The 22,918-nt window shown below is 50.6% G+C and overlaps 1 protein-coding gene across 3 annotated transcripts; it reads left to right on the top strand.

Moving 5' to 3' along the window:
* The first annotated feature begins 7,017 nt into the window (after window positions 1-7,017).
* On the top strand, window positions 7,018-16,137 carry PMVK (phosphomevalonate kinase). Of its 3 annotated transcripts, none has more exons than XM_045204255.3 (5): window positions 7,018-7,332; window positions 9,094-9,157; window positions 11,468-11,674; window positions 14,303-14,432; window positions 15,637-16,137. In XM_045204255.3, the coding sequence occupies exons 1-5, from the start codon at window positions 7,238-7,240 to the stop codon at window positions 15,771-15,773; spliced, it is 633 nt and encodes a 210-aa protein (XP_045060190.2). In that variant the 5' UTR covers window positions 7,018-7,237; the 3' UTR covers window positions 15,774-16,137. The 3 variants fall into 3 exon arrangements, with proteins under 3 accessions (XP_045060190.2, XP_024426653.2, XP_045060197.2); XM_024570885.4 differs by having other exon boundaries at window positions 7,032-7,332; window positions 11,522-11,674; XM_045204262.3 differs by having other exon boundaries at window positions 7,306-7,363; window positions 11,522-11,674.
* The last annotated feature ends 6,781 nt before the right edge of the window (window positions 16,138-22,918 follow it).

Below are 22,918 nucleotides of genomic sequence, written 5' to 3' on the forward strand. Positions count from 1 at the left end.
GACCCCAATTCTTGTCCCTGAGGCTAAGTGGATTAGTTTAACACAAAGCAGAGTTTTAACAGCATTTTCCTAATGGTGTCAGGGAAGCGTCAGCCAACAATTGAAGAGGAAGGAGGTGGTGACCTTTGAGTTGGATCTTAAAAGATAATAGGATTTGTGCTGGAGAAGATTTCACACTGGGCAAAGGCATGGCCAGAGGGTTAAGTTCATGTTCCCAAGGGAGCAAATTCTCCCACAGGACTCTCCCACAAGTCTAGGGGGAGCTTTCCTGTAGGAAACGGGCAGAGTGCCACGCGTTTGAGACAGAGGGTGCAGTGCAGCTGGTGGTCAGAAGGGCGGAATGGAGACATGTGAATCTGGAGGTAGTTAAGGAGGTGTCCGCCAACAGCCCAGGAGGGAGATGACAGGGGCCTGATTTAGATTAGTGAGTTAGGATGGACTGGCCTTGGGTGGCACAAGGACAGGGAGGAGAGGGAGGGGTCAAGGACACGCTGGGCTCCCAGCCTCGGGAGGGCAGGATGACTGCACCCTCCTGCAATGCTGGGAAAGGAGGAGAGGCCAGCTGCTGGTGCAGACGGTGGGTGGGGGAAGCAGCTGGACTAGATTTACAGGATATGGGATGGGAGAGAGCAACCATCCCCCGCTGCTCACCTCTCTGCTCCACCGAGCTGCTGCTGCTGCTGCGTGTCTCATCACGCCCCCAATTCCACTCCAGGGCAGGGCCCTTTGGAGGCATTCTTACCAGCATGGATACTTCCCTTGACTAAGCCTGAGGGGAGGTACCCAGCAGAGGGGAGTGACCCTTTCCAAAGTCAAAGGGACGGGTCATGGGACTGTGACAGGAGAGGCAGAAAACTGTGGAGAAGAAAATGTTACAAGCTCCCCCTTGGAAGGTCAACTACCCATGGGCCAAACAGACCCGCTCATCTGGCATGTGGCCTTGGGTCCTTCTTGATGCGGCTGGCTGGGGAGGGACCAGTACAGAAACCAAAGCATGAGGCCTGCAGAGAAACAGGCCAGTCACTCACCTACTCAGGCTGTGAACCTTTCAGGGCAATTCTATACCTTTTATCTCCCTGAGAAGTAGATTTCAAAGAAGGTATGACCATAAATGCCCCTATTTTGGACATGAAGAAACTGAGAGAGATGAGGTGACTTGCTTAAGTCCATTCTGCCCCAGCAGAGCTGGGCCGTGGCAGTGTAGGAAGACTGGTCCCCAGGGAGCCCTCAGGACCCCAGTGGGCATTTAGAATATCCGGTACTGCTGTTCGCCCCCTTCCTCCCCTGCCAGCTGACCCGGAGTTTGGAAGCAATATCAAAGCTCTCATCTGTGTGTGTCTAGCTGACCCCTCCTCCCTGGGCCTGTGTGTACCCCACGTCAGCTACCTGAGCACCTGGTCCCGGAGGCTGTTCCTCTCTGGCCACCAGCTGCCACCTTATGGGCCCCAGCTTGTGGGTATCAGAAGTCCAGCCATAGAAGGACTTCATGAGCATCACACCCACCTCTTTTGTTGTTCAGAGGTGGAAACTGAGGCCCAAAGAGGGAAGTGACTTGTCCAAGGTCACAAAGCTAGGGACAGAGTGGAGACTGAGGCCCACAGCTGCTGTCTCCTAAGAGTCCCCTGTTCCTCCTCCCTCCCCCGTCCTCCTCTCTCTGGCTCTTCAAGCTGGGCATGTAGGCTCCCAGGTGAGGTCTGTAGGAGCTGCTTGCTACACAACAGTTTCCTTTCCTTGTCCCTGAACGGTGGGTGACTCACTCATGGCTCCTTTCCCAGAGACATCTGGCGGTGGCCACAGGGGGGCAGTAGCAAGAGAGACAGGAAGCTGGACCTGCCAAGGTCTGGGATGGGAGGGAGAGGGGTTTCCAGCAGCTGCCCCAGGAAACTGAGCAGCTGGGTCTGGCATTGTGAGGTCTCAGCTTTGAGGATTACACAAAGGGCCCTTTTAGCCTCAGGAGTGAAGTCCTGGCCTCCCAGGTCTCCTCAGAGTCCCCACTCCTTTGCTCATTCATTTATCCATCAGTCATTGATGGAGCACTTACTCTGAGTCTGGCCCTGGGCGGGTACATCTTAATAGGCTTTCCAGCAGTGTTGAGTCCAGTGTTGCTGGGAGGACCACGGGGAAGGAGTGACCACCCTGCCTCCGGCCTGCAGGTCCAGGAGGCCGCCCTGCCTGGGGAAACTCCTAGCTTTGGAGACACACAGACCTGGCTTCCCCACTTATAGCTCCTGACTTTGAGGCAAGTCTCTCAATTTCCTTTTAAAAATAAACATCAACCTTTATCACTAAATTGTTAAAAAGAAAAAAAAAAAACAGTAAAATGAGCCCTGGCTGGTGTGGCTCAGTTGGTTGGAACATCATCCGGTAAACCAAAAGGTTATGGGTTTGATTCCTGGTCAGGGCACATGCCCAGGTTGTGGGTTTGATCCCAGTCCCCGGTCGGGGTGCCTGTGAGAGGCAACCAACTGATGTTTCTCTCCTCCTCTCTTTCCTTCCTTTTCCATCTCTCTAAAATCAATAAGCACGTCCTTGGGTGAGGATAAAAAAACACAGTAAAATGAAATCAATAAACCACTCTTTCATAGTGTTTGAAGTGGGTTAGTTCCCCAGCTCCAAGGTTTACATTCACTACGAAATAATCTAACAGGAAAACAAAAATGTTACTCCAAATCATGAATCTTTGTTTTTTAAAAAATCTTTGCCCACTTATTGTATTCCAGATGTAGATGTATCCACCCTCCATGAGTACACTAGTTAAAGTTTTCGGTCTGATTCTTTTGAAAATAAGAGGACCCTTGCTTTGCCTGCATCATGGGTGTGATAAAACAAGAGCATGAACTTCAAGCATTCACGGACTATAGTAAATCCTCTGTGAATGCTAGAGGCATGTCTGTTGATATTAACTTATTTTCGCTCAGATTTCATCTGCGCTGTACGATACTCATGGGATTGTGCCTTAGTTTCCTCAGCAATAACAGTAAAGGGAACACATCTTCCGCATAATGATGGAACTCATTTGTAGACCAAGGACCGAATAGGAGAATCCACCCTGCCACTGGTGTGCTGGAGGGGCGCGCTGTCCCATGAGAAGTTGGAAGCCACCTGGCACCTCCTCAAGCGAGCAGGGCCGTCCCTGAAGGGACATCTGCTGGTGGTGTTTCTTAAGGCTAGAAAACCCTACGAAGTCAGAGCTGGCCAGTACCTTCTAGTTCCTCTGCCTTCACCGTCATGATTTAAAAAAAAGATTTTATTTATTTATTTTTAGAGAGAGAGGAAGGGAGGGAGAGAGGGAGAGAAACATCTATGCGCCAGAGAAACATCGATGGGTTGCCTCGTGCACGCCCCTGACTGGGGGCCTGACTCACAACCCAGGCATGTGCCCCCACCCGGAATCAAACCAGCGACCTTTCAGTTTGCGGGCCAATGCCCAACCCTGAGCCACACCAGTCAGGGCTCTCACCAATTTTTAAAAATAATCATTTTTATTTTGTATTTTAAAGTTGAATTCATTTTTCATTATAATCGGCACATGTTACTATATGTTTCAGGCGTGCAACACAGCGGCCCAGCATTCACATACTTTGCAGAGTGGACGCTGTCATGAGGCCAGGAGCCGTCTTTCTCACTGAGCAGTTCACACGTCATGAGAGCAGCGGGATCTGCGTCTCTGACTCTTTAGCTGTTTGTCCGGAAGTTTTTTGCTCCTTCTCTCTGGAGCGGGGTCCCAGGTTGGGTGCCTGAGCAAATTTCTTAACTACAATGAGCTTCGGTTGTCTCACTTCTAAGTAGGGGAGGTAGTGTTTATGTCACATGATTGAGAAAAGGTCTGGCACGTAGTAAATGCTCAGCAAATATTACCGATTAGCCATCTTGGAGGAGACATGAGTAAATTGCTAATTATAGTGCAGCGTAAGATGCTATGATATCGGTTAGTACATTTCTGCTGGCACAGGAGCGTCTAAAACAGATAGCTAAGTCCCACGGGGTGGGGAGTCAGGGAAGGCGCACTGGAGGAGGCGAGACAAACTAGGCGCTAACGTACAAGTTGGAGCTTTTCACAGACAAAAGAAGGGAAGGCTGTTTCAGGCAGAGGGAGCACAGGTGGATGCATACTTAGGGCCGTTTACAGCTGATACCACAGCATCCTGCAGGTGTTAATTTACATCAATTTCTCTCTTCAGTTTTGGGATGAAGTCTCTCATGCTCTACATTTTAGCTGCCTTGTAATTGCCTGTCTCCCATGAGAATGAGTCTTCCCCCAAAGCAGGCTCTGTTTTGTTTACTGTTGTGTCTCTAGCAGTTCCCTGCACATTTTGGACATTTAAATGCATGTTGAATGAATACAAGAACGAATAGGATTCTTTCTCATTAGCTCCCCAATGACTCAGATCACCCCTCTCCTCTTCTCTCTCCCTGTTGTCCTTCCTTACAATGCTCACCCTCTTCTGTCCCTCAGCTGCCAGGCTCCATTGGCCCAGAAGCAATGTCACCAACACACGAGACTGGTTCACAAGCCCCTTTACACTTAAAAACACTGGTGGAGGACGCAGTTGGCTCAGCTGGACAACGTCCATGGGAAGATACATTGGAACCAGAAGCATGGAGTTGAAGCAAGGGTAGTCAGTGGTGTCATGAGCCAGGATGACATCTGGTTCCACTATGGGACAGGCTTGCCTTGGAAAGGCAGACTCTGGGACCCCCCTGCTCAGGTCTCCTTCTGCCTGGCAGGGCTGGAGGGGCACTGACAAAGCCCAGCTGCTCCAGGTTCTGCAGGACCAGAGCTGCAGGCACTGGTCCCCTGCAGGCGCAGGCTCTCCTGGCTACATTAACACAGTGAGCAGGCTCCCTTCAAATGTCTAGATTTGACTTCCAGGCTGTCCTCTGGGTTGGAGAGGCAAACCTCTCTTTAAGTGGTCTCACCCCGCAGTGAGAGGTGATTCTTAGGGTAATCGTGTGCCTCACTTCTGGGCGCACTTCTCCGTTGTCCGAAGCCAGCAGTGGCTTTCATGAGCATCATCGCTGGACCTTCCATCAGGCAAGGGTGTCCGGCACCTCTGGCTTCTGATCTCAGTGCCCAAGCACCCCGGCCACCCCCTTCCCGGGTTGTTTCCACTCCCATCAGACAGTCCTGCTGTGCTCCTTTCCTGCCTCACCCTCAGCACACCCCAACCTTCAGACCAGCAGTTCTACCCCAAAACGGTGCCTCCCATTTGTGCAGCCCTGTGCAGCTTACAAAGGCTTTTCGTACATCTTCACTCATTCAATGTTCTGTTTGGTTGTGGAAGGAAGGAGAGCAGGTGTTACATAATGTAAAGAGTTTCATGGGCCAGTGGCGCCCTGGGAGGGAAGCACTGTTCTGGGCAGTATTTGAGAAAGTGCTTGCAGGTTGAATGGCTTCTGGGGATGACAAGGCCCTGGGTGTGTCCATGGGAGCTAGTACCTGAGAAGAGGACAAAAAAGCCTTTGGTCACCTGAGGCCAAGGCACTGAACGGTCAGAGTGTTGGATGGGCTGACCATGCAGATAGGGAAGTCACTGAGAGGGATGACAGGGCGGAAATGACCACGAGCCAGTGACCAAGTCTCAGTAAATGAGGATAAGTCTCAGGATTGGTGGTTGTCAATACTGAGGAGGGGAGAAAGGGTGGGCCAGCCAGGTGGTATATGAGCTTTAAAGCAGCCAGACTTTTCCAAGAGGCCAGGGAATAATGATCTGCAGGCTGAAACGGGGAGGGAGGGAGGGAGGCCCCAGCCAGACACAGAGTCTGCGCTAAACTATGAGGACGGGGAGAAAATGAAAAGCCTCCACTGGAGAGGACAGTGGGGGACAGTAAGGTTCAGTTGAGTCAGGGAGCAGAGCGAAACTTCTGAGAAGAGGCTAGGATATTTCTGATCACTGATTGGGAATTCCCAGGAGCTCCACTCCAGTGGGCAGAGGAAGGGGCCGGAGTGCTTTTGCTCAGGTAGGCGAAGAGACTCTGGGAGGGAGTTCTGAGTCCTTCCTCGTGGAGCCTCAGGGAAGCAGGAGTGTGAGTGCAGGCCATCCTGTTCATTTCTGCTGGCACAGGCGCGATGCGGGCTTTCAGGGAGTCCCAAATAAATACTCTTGGACGGTGAGCTGGAAAATCTGATCCTGGGTTGAATTATAAACTCGAAAATCACAAAGTGCTCAGGATAAACCACGACTCGACGTTTGGATGATATTTGAGAACTTACCAAATGTTATAACATATTGTCCTCGTTTCCTTAACAGAACGCTGGGAGGTGGGCATTGTCAATGAGGAACGCAGCCGGGACTCGCTGACGGCGGCGTTCCCTCCAAGTGTCAAAGCTGGAGTTAAACTCCACTCTACGCCGCCTTCCAAGGGCATTGCTGAGTGCAGAGCTTTCAGAGTTGCTTTAAAAAGAAAAAGAGAAAGACCTTCCTGAAGCCAGTTTTTTGCATCTGACCACTGACCACGCTTTCCTGAGCTTCTGTGCCACGTTTTCAGTATCCAGGGAGTTAATGGTTTCCCAAACAGGCCTCCGCGCCTCACTCTCTCTCTGCAAGACCTCACGACTTTATAGCTCCTCAAATGGAGGCAGTAACGGGTCTCTGGCTCTGTTTTGACGAGCTCAGAGAAACACCAGACAGCGAGTCACGGCTCCAGACAATTCTACCCGCTCACTGGGACTGGCTGTCCGCCGCAGTGGGCAGGGGTGGAACTGGGAATCCAGGGAGGGGGCAGATCGCGACCACTTACTTCTGCCCCTGAACTTCGGGCTGAGAGCGGCACTCCCGGAAAAACTAGGTAATATCGGCAGGGGTGGCTTCAAGGCCCCCTTTTAACCTGTATTATTGACGTAGTTTACATCATTTAATACATCACTTCCTTAGGAGGAAAATAGTCGCACCCAGTCCCCGCCTCGCCGGTCAGCTAAGAAGGCGGGGCTGTGGCGTCAGGGTCCGGGCGGGGCCGGACTGTTCTAAATGAGCGCGGGGAGGGGAGCTTCTGCAGCAGAGAAGGCCGCCTTGGGGATTAGCTTTCTTTGCTTCCGTATTTAATTAGTTTAGATTTAATTAACACGTTCGGAAGTCATTTGAGAGCTGGCAGGCCTCTCTTTGTGGGTTGGAGAAGACGCGTGCGGAAGCCCTTTCTGTTGTCGCTCCTCCTAGTGGTCGCATCCATTTCGCGCCGATGGCCCGATTTAAGGGTTGGGAGTAGTGTCCTCTTCAGGATCGCAAAGCGTGGGGACCCCATGGCACTGCTGGGAGGAGGCCCCCGGCTGGTGCTGCTGTTCAGCGGGAAGAGGAAATCCGGGAAGGACTTCGTGACCGAGGCGCTGCAGAGCAGGTGTCGGAGAGGCAGGGAGGAAGGGAGGAAGGTAGGGAAGGGGGCAGGGGAAATGCCGCGTCACGTGACTCGAGGGGTGTGTTAGGGTGTGATGGAGTGAGCTGTCGAGTAGGGGGTCCTCCGGTTACTGGTGGGCGGAGCACTGAGCTGCGGGAAGAGGGGGGGGCGGTGTACACGTCCACCGCAAAGTCCCAAGCGGCCACCTCTCCAAAGACTGTAAACTGTAGGTCTCTTGTCAAGAAGCATTAATAACAGTTACTACCAAGTCACTTTTTACACACCATTCTTAATCCACGCACCAGTGCTGCAGGTAACCATTACAGATGAGGAAACTGAGTCACAGATAAAGGATTTGCTCAAGACCACACCCCAGCAGTGTGGTACTCCAAAGACAAATCCTTGCCCAGCACACGCCTAATAGCTGGTATCGAGGCTTCATTCTGTGCCAGACACTGTGTATGTAGTATTTCATTTAGTCCTCCAAACCTCTTTGTTAGGTGGTGTGTGGCAGTATTAGTATCCGCATTTCACCGATGAAGAGACTGAGGCTCTGAAAAGTAAAGCAAAGCAGAACCAAACCAAAACTTACCGGGTCTCAAAGTCATCGTCAGATCCAGGACTCAAACTTTAAACTGGCTCCAAGGAATGGGTTCTTTCTGTTCTACCTCACTGTCCCCCAAGTAATACCTTTCTCTCAAAGCAAGATGTTCTGTGTGGGAGCGTTTTTGTGGACTCACAGGCTGGGAGAGCAGAGGGGCCAGGGAGAAAGCAGGGTGGGCCTCTTCTCCTCTTGAAGACCAGTGTGGTGGGGGCACCTGGAAGTTGCTGTCGGGCAGCGCAGGGGTTCTAATAGGTCATGGGGGAACCTGAGGCAGAGGTCACTACCTGAACCTTTCACCATAAAGTATCCACCACCTATTCCTAAGTTGCATTTCTCCTTCCCTGCAAACACAGAAGTTAAATAGTTGTCAGAAGCACAGGCTCTGGAATCAGACTGCCAGGATTCAAATCCTGACTCACCACTTACTAGTTTGTGATCTTGTATAAGTTTCTTATCCAGTCTGTGCCTCAGTTTTGTTGTTTGTGGGACCAGGGTAATAATAGGTTGGCTGTAAAGTTTAAATGAAATAATGCATGTGAAGGGCTTAGAACAATTTTTGACACCTCGTAAAGGTTCAGGAACTAAAGATTAGCTATTAGTTTCATTTTAACAACACTGGCTTCATTACTTGCAGTGTTGCTTTGGGTGAGTCAGTTCTCACTCACTCAACCTCAGTTTCCTCATCTGCAACGTGGAAAGAAGAACACCTACCTATCTTGCTACGTCAGCGCTTGAGTGAATGTGTGAGCACACAGCTCCATGCAGTACACAGCTGGCTGAATAAACTGAGCTGAATGAGTGAATTGAGGTTGCAGTGACCAAGTCTGTAGAGGCTGAGATGCCCCTGCTGTGAGACAGCTCGTTCAGGGTCCAACAGTAACCCAGTCTAGCCAGAATACTACATTGTCATTTTAATTTTATTTGTTTTACCTGTTTCAGGGCTCTTTCACATTCATTTAAGTTTCATAATAATCCTGTGGGAGACAGAATAGAAATTGCTATCTCCATTTTACAGATGAGAAAATAGGGTCAGGGACGTTGAGACCTAACACAGTTAGAAAGATACCAGGAGCAGAAATGGGACTTCACCCCAGGCCTCTGGACTCTTCTGCAGCCCGGATGGTCCAGGCTAACTGGGTTTGGGTCTCCCTGTCCCACAGACTCGGAGCTGACGTCTGTGCCATCCTCCGGCTCTCCAGCCCACTCAAGGAGCAGTATGCTCAGGTAGGTGGTGGCTCTCTGTGACGCCTGGTGGGTCGGAAGGAGCCAGCTCCCTGCGTTTGGTGGCTGTGCTGTCATTTGAGTCACTAGTAGGGTCCCTGTGACAGGGTAGTGGCCGGCTCTTGGCTTTCTGTGGGCGGACCTTGTGGGGGCATTTCCAGCTTGCACATCTTTCCCATCGGCCTCACTCACTGCAGGCCACCTCCTCAGAGCATTTTCAAGAAAGCGTGTCGGGGGAAGGCTGCAGAGGCCAGTCGGCAGCTCTGGGCCGGGGCATTAGCAAGGCCTGCACGCTCTCTCACCCAGAAAGTGCGGCGCCGCACGTCCCTGCTTGGCTGGCTGGCCACAGCCCTGGGACTCTCCCCTAAGAAACTCAGTTGTGTGGAGTGTCAAGATATATTATTAAGTGAAAAAAACAAGATTTGGAACAGTGTATAGAGAATGTTGTACAAAAATGGGGAAAAATGTAAGTATATCTGCTCACATATTCAGCCATCCAACAGACATTTATGGGGTGTCTGCATCGTGTTAAACACTGTAGAGCCTGGGACGCCTGAAAAGCTGGGAGGACAAATAAGAGGCTGTACCACTGGTGGCCTCCATGGGCTGGGGACAGGGTTGGGGGAGGGATTTTTCATGGTAAGTGACTGTGTATCTTTTGAATTTTGAACCATGTGGGTTTTATAAAAAATAAATAGGATTATTAAAATAGGATTAAAAAAATAAACAGGACCTCTTAGAGCCTTAGACATAGAAAATGTGAAGGGTGAGCTTCCCACACAATGAAGAGCGTTTTTGTCCTTGACCTCTAGGTACACCCTTCCAGGCATCTGTGCGCATGGCCCCGTGGTCACTTAGACTGAGTCTGGCCTTCTGGGGCCACGCGAGACGGATTTGCCCCCCTTTCCCGTATCTCACGGGAAGCATTCTCCTATACCACCGAGTCTTCTCCCTGCAGTTAAACAGACCCCGCAATAGAACTGCAGCCTGGGGGATCCCGGGGATAACAGGGGGTCAGTAGTTTTCACTTTCCCCCCCTTTTTTTCTTTTTCTTTCTTTCTTTTTTTCTAAATGGGACCTTTGGATGCAAAGTTCCTCGTATTCAGTAGACAGACTAGGAGTGACTCTGATTGGGGTGCACTCAGCCTTCCCCAGTGGGACCCTGCACTGCGGAAGCACCCCAGGGCTCTGAGGAGGAGTTTGGAAACCATAGTCTGCTTCCAGAGTCCTCAGATTATGCCTGGCTCAAGCCAGACTGGGGAGTGGGGTGGGGTCAGAGGGACAAGAGTTTGCATTTTTGAAAACTCATTAGGAGACTCTGATAGGCCAGCCTGCCCCTCTGTCTGGAAGTCCAGTACTACTCCACTACTCCTGTTTGATTGTATATTTCCCAATCAAACATACAAACAAAACTAAATGTTGATGCATTGATTTAAATCACAGTGGGAAATATAACTGACAAGGAGACCACAATGCTCCTAGCGGCCACTCTTCCCCTGTCGTAAAGAGCAGTTTACCCAGTTTACAAGAGGAGGTGGCTGCTGGCATCGCCGGGGAGCCAGAGGTGCAGGTAGAAGCGATTGGCCAGGTCTTGACACCTCCGTTTGCAGGTGAAGAAACAGTGTCTGAGGCTAGCGGCCTTGTTGCTGTGGGTTAGTAGGAGAGCTAGAACCTGAACTGAGTGATGTTTTTCAGACCCTTCTTGTCCTGGGGCCCTCTGGATGGACCCCTCCTGCTTGTCAGTGTCCCTGGAGAAAAGGAGGTCTGGTCTGGAAGCAGCTCCGCAGGGGGTCAGGGCAGTCTTCTTCTTCAGGGGTCCTCCGAGTGTGGTAGGCCCCAGGAGTTCCTCCCACAAGGGAAGTGCTGCTGTTTCAGCAACGGTGCCAGGGACTGGGGGTGAGTGTGAGGGTAATAGGGAAAGGAGGGAGTCAGCGAAGCCGTGTCTCCTGGACTTTGGGACGGGGCAAGCGATGCCAGAGGGGGCAGCGGGAGGATATGGAATGCAGTGTTTCATATTTCCAACTTTAGCTGAAGGCCAAGCCTGTGCCCAGGGGGTGCAAACTGTCTAATTTTAGGGTTAGTTTAACTCAGAAGTAATTGGGAAGGTAAAACTGTTGCAAAAACAAACACACAACCACATTGCACAGTAAAATAAGTGGAAAAATTATCCCGAGACCTTTCTTCTGTCCATGTTTGGAATTTCCTTGTTCCCGGGCCCGTTCCCTTGCAGGCCTCTGTCTTGGCAGACACCTTGTTGGTCCTTGCATGGTCTTGGGGGAGTGCAGGTGAGAAGGGATGGCCCCTCTGTTTCAGGAAAGGCCATTGAGGTTGAGGGGCTGGGGCACAGACATGATGTGCTTTGGGCAGGAGCATGGATTGGACTTCCAGAGACTCCTGGACGCTAGCACCTACAAGGAGGCCTATCGGAGGGACATGATCCTTTGGGGAGAGGAGAAGCGCCAGGCTGACCCAGGCTTCTTCTGCAGGAAAGTCGTGGAGGGCGTCTCCCAGCCGGTCTGGGTAAGAGTGCTGCGGGGCGGCGTTAAGGAAAGCCCGTTTCTCCGGTCTTTGTCTCTCCCCAAGTAAGTCTCAGATGTGCCCATTTCTCTGTTCCCACTGCTGCCTCCCATGGCCCAAACCACCGCCCCCACCCCCACAGCCGAGTAGCCCCACACTGGCCCTGGCTTCAGCTTTTGTCCCCTTTAAGTCATTCATCACAGAGCAGCCAGAGTGACCTTTTAAAAACAAACCAAGTCATGTCACTCCTTTATCTCATTGTTCTAATGAACAAAACCAAAATCCTTCATATGAATTTTGGGCCTTGAAAGATCTGGTTTAACCTCCTTATTCTTAAAAGACAAAATTTTTAAAGATTTTATTTATTTTTAGACAGAGGGGAAGGGAGGGAGAAAGAGAGGGAGAGAAACATTACTGTGTGGTTGTCTCTCGCACGCCCCCTACAGGGCATCTGGCCCGCAACCCAGGCATGTGCCCTGACTGGGAATTGAACCGGTGACCCTTTGGTTCACAGGCCGGCACCCAATCCACTGAGCCACACCAGCCAGGGCAGCCTCCTTACTCTTTAAGCTGCAGCTACATTGGCCTTTTTGTTGTTCTGCAAATAAGTTGAGTTCCTTCTGGAATCAGGGCCTTTGCACATGTTGTTCTACCTGCCTGGACTGCCCTTTCTTTCCCTCTTCACCTGGTTAGCTCTAGCTCAGCTTCCATGGCACCTCCACAGGGAAGCCTTCCCTGATACCCAGGTGTTCACTGGTGCTCCCTGCCAGGCGCTCCCACAGCATCTTACACTTTTTGTCCACATTCATTTTGGCATTATCTCCTGGATGAAGCCTGGTTCCAGGTGACTTGGGGATCCATTAGTGCAAACATGTCATGAAGCCCTGCCCTCAGGGAGCTTACATTGTAGCTGGGGTTAGAGGCAGGTAGGTCCTAACGTAATGTAGAATCTGTCAGCTGGAGATAAATAATAAGGGGCAAAATAAAGCAGGCCAGGGGTATGGGTCACTGTTTTGTTAAGGGTATAAGAAGGCCTCTCTGATATGGGGACATTTGAGCAGGACCTGAAGAAGGTAGGGAGTGAGCCAAATAGACACTTGCGGGTGAGGGTGAGTGGCAGGTGAGATCAGGTCATGCAGGTTTGGGAGAGCCTAGATATTTGTGTGAGATGGAGACTCAGTGGAGGGTTTTGAACAGAGTGGGCATGATGTGATCTAAGGTTTAAAGGCTCACCCTGGCTGCTGGGGGAAGGGCAAGCGTGGAAACAGAGCCAGGCAGAGGGTCTCTCCACAGACAGGCAAGTAGTCGTAGCCCGGCTCATGGTAGTGATAGAGGAGAGAGAAGCGGTCGATTCTGCGTAGAGTTTAAAGATCAAACCAGTACAATTTACTGGCGTGATAGCTGTGACTGTGGGGACAGAAGACAGTGCCAAGGGTTTTGTTCTGAGCAGCTGGACAAATGGAGTCGTCATGTTCTGAGACGGGCAAGGTGGGAAGAACAGGTTTGGAGAGAAAATCAGGAGTTCAGTTTCAGCAGTGGTGAGGCTGAGATGCTTGTTTCTGTGCACCATGGTCACGTGGTTATTAGTGAAGCTGCTTGCGTAGTGTCTGTCTCCCACAAAACTATAAGCTCTGAGAGGGCAAGCAGCAGCTCTGTTTTGCTCACTGTGCCTGGCACGCAATAGGTACTTGCCATAGTACTTACTGATTCATTCATTGAACAGTGCACTAGGGGCCAGGGACATAGCAGTGAATGAGACAAAGTCCTTTCCTCCATGGAGCTGACTCTCGGTAGGGCAGACAGACGATAAGCATACATACAAATAAATAGTGGTGCTTTTAAGAGTACTTAGTACTCAGAGGAAAGTATGTGGCATACCAGAATCAAGGGAGCCAGGAAGGACACTGGGGTGGTAGGGAAAGCCTCCCTGAGGAGGTGACATTTGAGCAGAGACTTCCATGAAGTGGGGAGCCTACCTTATGATTCCAGGCAGAGGGCGCAAGGCGGGCAAAGGCCCTGGGGAGGAGACCTGGTTGGCACGTTTGAGAAGCACCAAGGAGGTCGGCTGGCGGCCATGGGAAGAATGAGGGGAAGATGATGTGAAATGGGGGCCACATGGTACCACATCTGGCCTTGTAAACCGGGGTGAGAGCTTTGGATGTTATTGGAATGGTGAGAAGCCTTTGAGAGGTTGAGGGCAGGGGGCTGACAAATTTATGATTTAGTAGGTGCTGGGGTGGAGCAGGGACTATCTTTGTTTCCGGCCCAGTTTGTTCGGCTGACCTGATTTTAAAGCCTGTGGCCCTTCCCTTAGCACAGCGGTGACCAGCAAGACCATCGGACACAAGTGTGTCCATGACAGAGGGAGTGTGGGCAGAGTGGGCTGCATGCTGCAGCAACCAGGGAGGGCTGCCTGGAGGGAAGAGGAGGTGTCTGTCCCAGCAGCTAGGGTGCTAATGGGGGAGGAGGGTACTTGTCTGGGTTCTGTAGTGTGCCCACCAACCTCGTCATGCTCCCGCTTATTTGGAGTGGGACCAGGTCTTCCCTCTCTCCCCCTTCCCCTCAGCGCCCTGTCCTGCTGCTCCCTGCACCACGTCCTGTGGGTCAGCTGTCTGTGTCCCTGCCCCGCAGCTGGTGAGTGACACACGGAGGGCGTCTGACATCCAGTGGTTCCGGGAAGCTTATGGGGCTGTGACGCAGACAGTTCGTGTGGTGGCCCTGGAGCAGAGCCGGCAGCAGCGGGGCTGGGTGTTCACACCAGGTGAGCTGGTCACAACTGTTGCCCCCAAAGCTCGGTACACCCCATTTTTATACCAGGCCACCTGCTCTCTCCCTGGTAGTCTGTGGGGGAGTGACGGAGGGATCAGAAAAGGGAATCTGAGACTCACAAGTGTCCCCAGATTAGAAAGTGGTGTGGGGTACGGGCAGGTGTCCTGTGGGGGTGGGGGGAAGGGGTAGAGGTTCTCGTGATTTTGGCTTCATACCCTTACCTGGGCTGTCCTCCCTAGGCCAGTGGAATCCTGGAGGTCTGTCTGGGACCCACCCTGGCCCAGTGGGGGCTAGTAGTGGGTCGGAGGCAGGCCTGACAACTCATTGCTATTTGAGTAAGAGTGGGCTGGGGCAAGAGGAAGCTCTACTAGGCAGCCGTAGTGGTGCAAGCCCAGGACCTGCTCTGTGGCAATTCAGAGGCAGAGCGCAGGCCTCCTCCTGCCCTCGTTCACTGTGACTTGGGAGAGTGGGTCAGTGGGTCTGACCCCTCCCGACGGCTGCTCATCTCCTTGGCCTCACTGCAGGCCGGGCCTGTGCTAAGTGCTTTGAAACTCATTTTATAGATACATCAAACCCAGCAGGTGATGCTGGTATCACTCTTCTCATTGTCAGATGAGGAGGCATATCCTGCCTCCCAGGAGGATTGAACAGAGATTTAGGGACAGAAAACAAGCAACATACTGAGCTTCACATAAAGGGAAGGTGCAGTGCCCTATTGCAGGGGTCCCTAATGCCCAGGCCTTGGACTTGGACCGGTCCGTGGCCCGTGAGGTACTGGGACCCACAGCAGGAGCTGAGCAGTGGGCTAGCGGGTGAAGCTTCACTTGCATTACCTACTGTCTGTGGAAAAATTGTCTTCCATGAAACCAGTCCCTGGTGCCTAAAGGGTTGGGGACCCGCTGCCCTATTGCATTGTCTGTGATTTTAGATGATCCAGTCCGCCCTCTGTAGGAAGTGACAAGTGAAGAGTTTAGTCGGTAGAACCCTCTGAGGGCTCAGGTGGTTGTGGGCTACTGGACTGGCTTCCAGGGTGTGTCAGGAGGTCTGCAAGTACCCTCCTTTGGGTGGGTGGAGCTTGGCTCCAGAGTGGAAGAAGAGAGGGCAGCTCCATCTGGGGCTCGTGGGCCTCCGTGCACATGCGCGATCCCTTGTTGTCTAGAGGGAGTGGGCTTGACCTCGCCTTGCCTTCTCCACAGGAGTGGATGATGGCGAGTCAGAATGTGGCCTGGACAACTTTGGGGACTTCGACTGGGTCATTGAGAACCATGGAGACGAGCAGCGCCTGGAGGAGCAGCTGGAGGACCTGGTGGAGTTTGTCCGAGCTAGACTGTAGTTGGCAGGTTCTGGGAGTGCCAGACGCTGTGGGGGTGAGGATGGGGATGACTCTGTCTGATGTGTGGTTGCTGATACTGGCCAAGGTGGGGAGCCCACAGAGTGTCTGGGTCCAGGTTTCTGGGGGGCCGGCAGATGTCAGGCAAGTCAAGAAACCTCCAGGACCTCATTTCTCTATGGACTGGACTGCTTGGCTTCATAGGAGGGGACTTAAAGGGCAAAGGGCTATGCTTGAGGCAGAAGCACCACCATCCCCATGGGCGTCTGGCCTGTCAGCCTGCGGCGGCCTTGCTTCCCCAGCAGGATGCTTTTAGGTCCTGGTTCTGGGCAAGAATGTGGACATTAATAAACCTCTTTGGAGCACATGCTCAGAACTGAACATCTCTTGTTTCCCAGTTGCCCACCCAGCCTGGGTGGGACTTAGGGGTCCTGGGTGGTCCCGGTGGCTCTGGGTTCCTGTGCTGCCTTCCACCTGGGCCAGAACGTGGCCTGCAGAGGCTGACCTTGGTATGAGCCAAGCAGGCAGCAGTTCTGTTTGTGTTGGAGACAGGATTGGGGTCTTAGGGTCTCATCTTCTGGGATGGCCTCCAAGAAAGGCTCAGTGTGGCAGGTACCCTGGGGGCAGAGGTATGACAGGGGAGCAGAGGCACCAGACGTCAGTGGCTCCCAGTGACCATGGAGGGGCTCCAGGTAAGAAAGATCACTATAAGCCTCAGCTTTCCCATAGAGGACCTTGGGCTTGACCCCTTTTATTTGGAGAGCCTTATACAATTTGTAAATTTCTTCCGGATTCTTCAAAGCCACCCTGTGAAACAGGCAAGGAGAGTTTTGTCATCTGCATTTAGCAGATGCTGAGAACTTGGAAAGGGGAACAGCTTGCCTGGGGTGGGGGCAGCGAGTGTCAGCGCTCAGACTAGGACACAGGCAGGCCACCCGACCCCTGCCCGGGTCCCCTCTGCCCAGTGCCTGTGGGTGCAGTGCAGAGTCCATGGCTCCCTGCCATCCTCGGGCCTAGCCTGAGCATCCTACTCTCTGGCCCTGGTTTTGTTTTCCTCCCACAAATTCTGTTGGTTCTCCCCCACGAGGAGCCAACCAAAGAAATTGCATCAGTCTCAATGTGACCCAAACTGAACTTTACACCTCCCGTAGATCACCTGTTCCTGGTACGAGTCCCCTGGCTGTTCAGTTAAGCAGGCCCGAGAGCTTGACAGTCACAACGGGCTCCTCTCTGTCCCCTGAGTGCTGGGGCTAAGGCTAATTGGTCACCAGGTTCTGTTAACCTGCCCTGCCTGTGTCTCCTGGGATTCTCACTGGAAGATAAACAGCTCTCTGATGGCCAGGGCCATGTTTCTCTCGTAGTGTGTCCCTAGCTTCTAGAGCTGTGTTGGCCCACAATGGGCACTCAGAAGATGGTTGCAATGGAATGCAGGGTGAGACAGGGCTCCAGAAACCATTTGGAAGCCAGTAGGTGATCATTCCGTGCAGCGCCTGTTTCCTCACTCCCCACCAGGTGGCTCTGTCCCAGCTCCAGGGCCTGGACCCTCTGCTCCCAGGTCGCTGGAGGCAGGCCTGGTTTCAAGGCTGGGCGGGGAGGGGGCCCTTTGCAGTGCTGGCCCTTCAGGGCTCCTCTCAGGGGCGTTTGTGAGCCTGCCCTACTCCTCTGAGCGCTTCATATTCATCCCAAGTTTGTGGCCCAGGGAGTGCACCTTCCTGACCCCCCACACTTGGCCCCACAGCTGTCGATCATTTCTAGGACTGGGGTTGTTCAAAAGCGTCTGCAGTGTGCCTATGAGGGGCCTCTCCAGGCAGCGGTGGCAGTGCCGGGGGACGTGGGATGGTGCTCACAGGGCGTGTTAGTCCCCCTGGGGCCCTGGACTCCCAGCCTCCTTCCCTCAAAGCCCCACAGACATTCTCTGTGGCACTGACTTCAGGTTCCCTGGCACCTTGGGGTGCACCTCTCCCTCTCCCCTCGATGGGGAGCTCCTTGGGAATGAGCCTGAGCTCTGTTCGTCTTTGTGTCCCCAGTGCCTGTCCCCCGGCAAGGACAGTGACAGCAGGGGATGAGTAATGACTACTGAGTGGCTCCCCCAACCAGCCTTCATGTTAAATACTACAGCCTTGGAAAAAGCTTTTTATAAATAATGGGGGAAGAAAGGATAAAAGAAAAAATATTGACCAAATTTAAAGCTCTCAGGTGCTGGTTTAACAGCCATCACCTCAATGGTAGTTTTAATAATAACAACAAAAACTGTACGTTTCAGGATTGCTATTTGCTAGTTTCTGTGCAAAAGCCTTTCATACAGAGCAGGGGGTGGGGAGGGTGGTTATTCCCATTTAATCTGAGGACCCCGTGGGTCTGCTTGTGGGCACAGCAGCAACTGCAGAGCCAGGACCAGGGCCAGTGTGTCTGCCACCAAAGCCTGTGCCTGGAACCCTGCCTCCAGTAGTGCGAGGGGACGCAGTGCCACCTCCCTGGTTTTGCAAGTGGCCCCTCCCTCCCTGCCTGCCCGGGGAACAGACTGGAGGCTCAGGATGGGTGTGAACCTACAGTGTGGTGTCAGACTGAGAGGTCGCTGATTGGTTTTCCTCCCACCTTCATTGAGATAACTGACAGGTAACGTGTAATTTCAAGGTGTATAACATGATTTCATTTGTGTATACATTGCAAAGTGATTACAAAATAAGGTTAGTTAACACCATCACATCACCTAATTGCCACACACACACACACAGTGTACATTTACATACACACACATACATAAACACACACACATACGTTTATATACATATATTTTGGTGGTAAAAACATTTAAGATCTACTCTCTTGGCAACTTTCAACCATATGCTGTAGTATTGCTAAGTACAGTGGTCGTGCTGTGCATTCGACCCCAGAACTTAGCCATCTCACGGCTGGAAGTTTGCACCTTTGACGGACGTCTCCTCATTCCCCGCCCCTGGGCCTGGCTGCCACCGCTCTGCTTTCGCCTAAATGCCCTCAGGTCCACCCATGTTGTAGCAAAAGGCGGGGTTTCTTCCTCTGTTTTGGCTGAATAATATTCCAGTGTATTTTTGGTGTACATACATGTACATATATATGTAAAATGTACCATATTTTTAAAAAAGATTTTATTTATTTTTAGAGAGGGGAAGGGAAGGAGAAAGAGAGGGAGAGAAACTGGGTGCAGATGTGTCTTTGAGAGAGTGATTTCCTTTCCTTCAGATACGTATTCAGCAGTGGGATTTCTGGATAATCATTGACTGCATCATTAATTTTAAACATCAAGAAGGCAGGGATGAAGCAGAGAGAGGAGGTGGGGCTGGTGGGTCTTACATGTCCTTGGAGAGGTTGCTGACCTGGTTCCTGCCTCTGGGAATTTGGAAGAGTCACAGGATGTGACATGGGGAGCCAGCGGGCCGGTCCCCCAGCCTCTGATAGGTTGGCACTGACTCCTTTTCAAATGGGAGGCCCCAGTGGTTAACCAGAGTTGCTGCAGCTGGACTGGAGGTCCTCCTTACTTAAAAGAGCCCTGATATTCTGTAAATATCAAAATCAAGAATAACCCCAACTTTTGATATCCCATGTTATAGTGAGAGCTTTAGCTGCTTTTATTTCAGGACTTTCTCCCACCCTACTAGTGTTTGCTAGCTTTGTCTGTGGTAGATCTCAGGGTATTGCTACTGAGTTATTTTGTAATATTATGTACATGTTCTTTTAGTAATAGTTTGTACTTTGTCTTAACATTATTTTATTATCAATTTCTGAACAGCTTTATTGAGATATAATTGTCATGCAATAATGGCATGTAAAGCGTACAATTTGATAAGTTTTGGTATTTTTCTACACCCATGAAACCATTACCATAACCACACGGACATAGCCATCACCCGCAAAAGCTTCTTCATGCTCCCCTCCTCTTGCCTTGCCCTCATCCACGGGCAGCCTCTGATCTGCTTTCTGTCTGTGCAGACTTGATTGAATTTTCAATAATTTTATATAAATGAGTCATATAGTATATATTACTTTTTGTCTTATTACTTTCACTCAGCATAATTATTTTGAGATCCATTCACGTTATTTCACGTATCGGTAGTGGTGTGTGGTGTGAATACCGCACAACTGTTGACCCATTCACCTGTTGATGAACATTTGGGTTGTTTCCAGCGTGTGGATATGACAAATAAAGGAACCGTGAACATTCATGTACAAGCTCTTGTGTGGACTCGTGCTTTCATTTCTTCTGCCTAAATACCTTCTTCACTGTTTTTTTAAAGATTTTATTTATTTATTTTTTAGAGAGAGGGGAAGGGAGGGAGACAGAGAGGGAAAGATACATCAACATGTGGTTGCCTCTCGTGCGGCCCCTACTGGGGACCTGGCCCACAACCCAGGCACATGCCCCTACTGGGAATCGAACCGGTGACCCTTTGGTTTGCAGGCTGGCACTCAGTCCACTGAGCCACACCAGCCAGGGCTTAATACTGTCAAACTTTTCCAAAGTGGTTGTACCACATGCCCACCAGTACTAGATAAGAGTTCCAGTTGCTTCACATCCTCACCAATACTTGGTATGGTTAGTCTGCTTAATTTTAGCCATTCTAGTAGGTGTGCAATGACATCTCATCAGCATTTTATTCGCATTTCCCTACCTATTTACTTGACACAAATCCCACATTCAATTTTGATAAAATCTGTCAGCAAACTAGGAATAGAATGGAGTATCATCTGCCCCCCCAAAACAGCATCTACAACAACCCTACAGATAATAGCATACTTAATAGTGAAATATGAAGTGCTTTTTCGCTAAGATTGGCTATGAGACAAGGATGTCCACTTTCTTTTTTTTTTATATTTGAAGATTTTATTTATTTTATTTTTAGAGTGAGGAGAGGAGAGGGAGAAAGAGAAGGAGAGAAATACCAATGTGTGGTTGCCTCTCACATGTCCCCTACTGGGGACCTGGCCCCCAACCCAGTCATGTGCCCTGACTGGGAATCAAACCAGCGACCCTTTGGTTCATAGGCTGGCACTCAATCCAGGGAGCCACACCAGCCAGGGCTTGGATGTCCACTTTCATCACTTATCCAGTATTATACTGAGGTTCCAATCAATGCAATATGAAAAAGAAATAAAAGGCATTCAGTGGGGAAGAAGTAAAACTGTCTTATTCATAGATGACATTTATCTATGTCAAAAATTTGGTGGATTCTCCAAAAAAAAAGAAAAAAGCTAGAAGTAATAGTGTGTGCAACAGGATCCCAGGATACAAGATTAATAAATAAAAATCAATTGTGGACTTCCAGTCAAGATGGAAGCACAAGTAAACACAGCTTGGCTCCTTGCACAACCACATCAAAATTACAACTAATTTATAGAAGAACCATCATTCAGAACTGTCAGATGTCGAACTGAATGGAAGTCTGACAACTATGGAATTAAAGAAACCACATCCATCCAGACTGGTGCGGGCGGGGGGGGGGGGTCAGAGAAGTGGAGACACGGAATGGGCTGGTCCCACACCCACATGTGGTGGATAAAAATTTGGGAGGAATATCTTGGGAGCAAGGTGTCTCAGCCCAGGGGTCCAGTGCCGGGAAGATAAGTCCCCATAACTTCTGGCTGCAAAAACGAGTGGTGATTGAGTCAGTGGAAGAAATGCATAAGTTCAAAGCTGTTCCTCTTAAAGAACCCACACGGATTTACTCTAGCTCTAGCACTGGGGTAGCAGCTTCAAAAGCACCAGTGACATATGGGGAGGAACTGAAGTGTCTGGCATCAAGGTGAGAGCTGGGGGACAGCTTTCTCCCAGACAGAAAGGTGGGCAAGAGCCATTGTACCTTTTCTGAGGCCTCCACACAGAGAGCCACAGAGCCTGCAGGCATATTTTCCATATGAATGGCTGGTCTTGGCTCATGCCTCACAAGTTCCAAAATTCTCTCAAACAATCAACAGCTGGTCTCAGTGAGCCTTCACCAGCACCTGTACCTCTTGCTAAGTGGCCCCAGGCCCAGCACTAACAGCAGCCAGCCTAGTTTCACAGATTGTCTTCACCTGGGAACCACCAAGTCCAGCACAAGTAGCAGCCATCTGCAGATTGCTTTGTAGTTCATGCAGGGTGGCCCTGGGCAGAACACAGGTAGGGGCTGACCTTGGTCTGCACCACCCTGGAAACCCCAGAGCCTTTGCACCCAGTGGAAAATTACAGATTATGTCAGAGCATCAACACTCAGCCCCTGCATAGCTGATCATCCATGGTGGGTGGAGGTGGGTGGTCAGTGGTCAGAGCCAGTCCTTGCAGCTGACTGGCCTGGGTAAATCCACCCAATTACCTGCCAACAGCAATCAAATCTCAACTACAAGAGGAGGGCATACTCAACTCACATGAAGGGTGCACCTCGAGCACCCACCTTGGGTGATAGGGAAGGCTGTGCTACTGGACCCTACGGGACAACTATTACATTAGGCCATGTTACAAAGGCAGGGAGTCATAGCACCTCTACCTACTACATAGAAACAAACAGAGAGGCTGCCAAAATGAGGAGACAAAGAAACATGGCCCAAATGAAAGAACGGAATCAAAACTCCAGAAAAAGAACCAAACGAGAGAGAGAAGAAATCTATGAGATGCAGAGTTCAAAACACTGCTCAAGTGTTTTGGATGCTCAAGGAACTTAGTGAGGACCTCAACAGCATAAAAAAGATTCAGTCACAAACAAAGGATACACTAATTGAAATAAAGAACAATTTACAGGGGGACAACAGTAGAGTGAATGAAGCCAAGAATCAAATCAGTGATTTGGAACATAAGGAAGCAGAACAAAACTAAACTAAACAAATAAACAACACCAAAAAACACCCCCCCAACCAATTAAAACAACAAGAAGAATAAAGAATCCAATAAAACAAGGATAGTGTAAGCAGCCTTTGGGACAATTTCAAGCAGTCCAACATTTACATAATAGGGGTGCCAGAAGGAGAAGAGAAAGAGCAAGAAATTGGAAATCTATTTGAAAAAATAATGAAAGAAAACTTCCCTATTTTGGCGAAGGAAATAGACATACAAGTCCAGGAAGCACAGAGAATTCCAAACAAGTTGGACCCAAAGAGGACCACATCAAGATACATCATAATTAAAATGCCAAAAGGTT

This window comes from Desmodus rotundus, chromosome 12 (assembly GCF_022682495.2).
Source record: "Desmodus rotundus isolate HL8 chromosome 12, HLdesRot8A.1, whole genome shotgun sequence".
Lineage (NCBI taxonomy): Eukaryota > Metazoa > Chordata > Mammalia > Chiroptera > Phyllostomidae > Desmodus > Desmodus rotundus.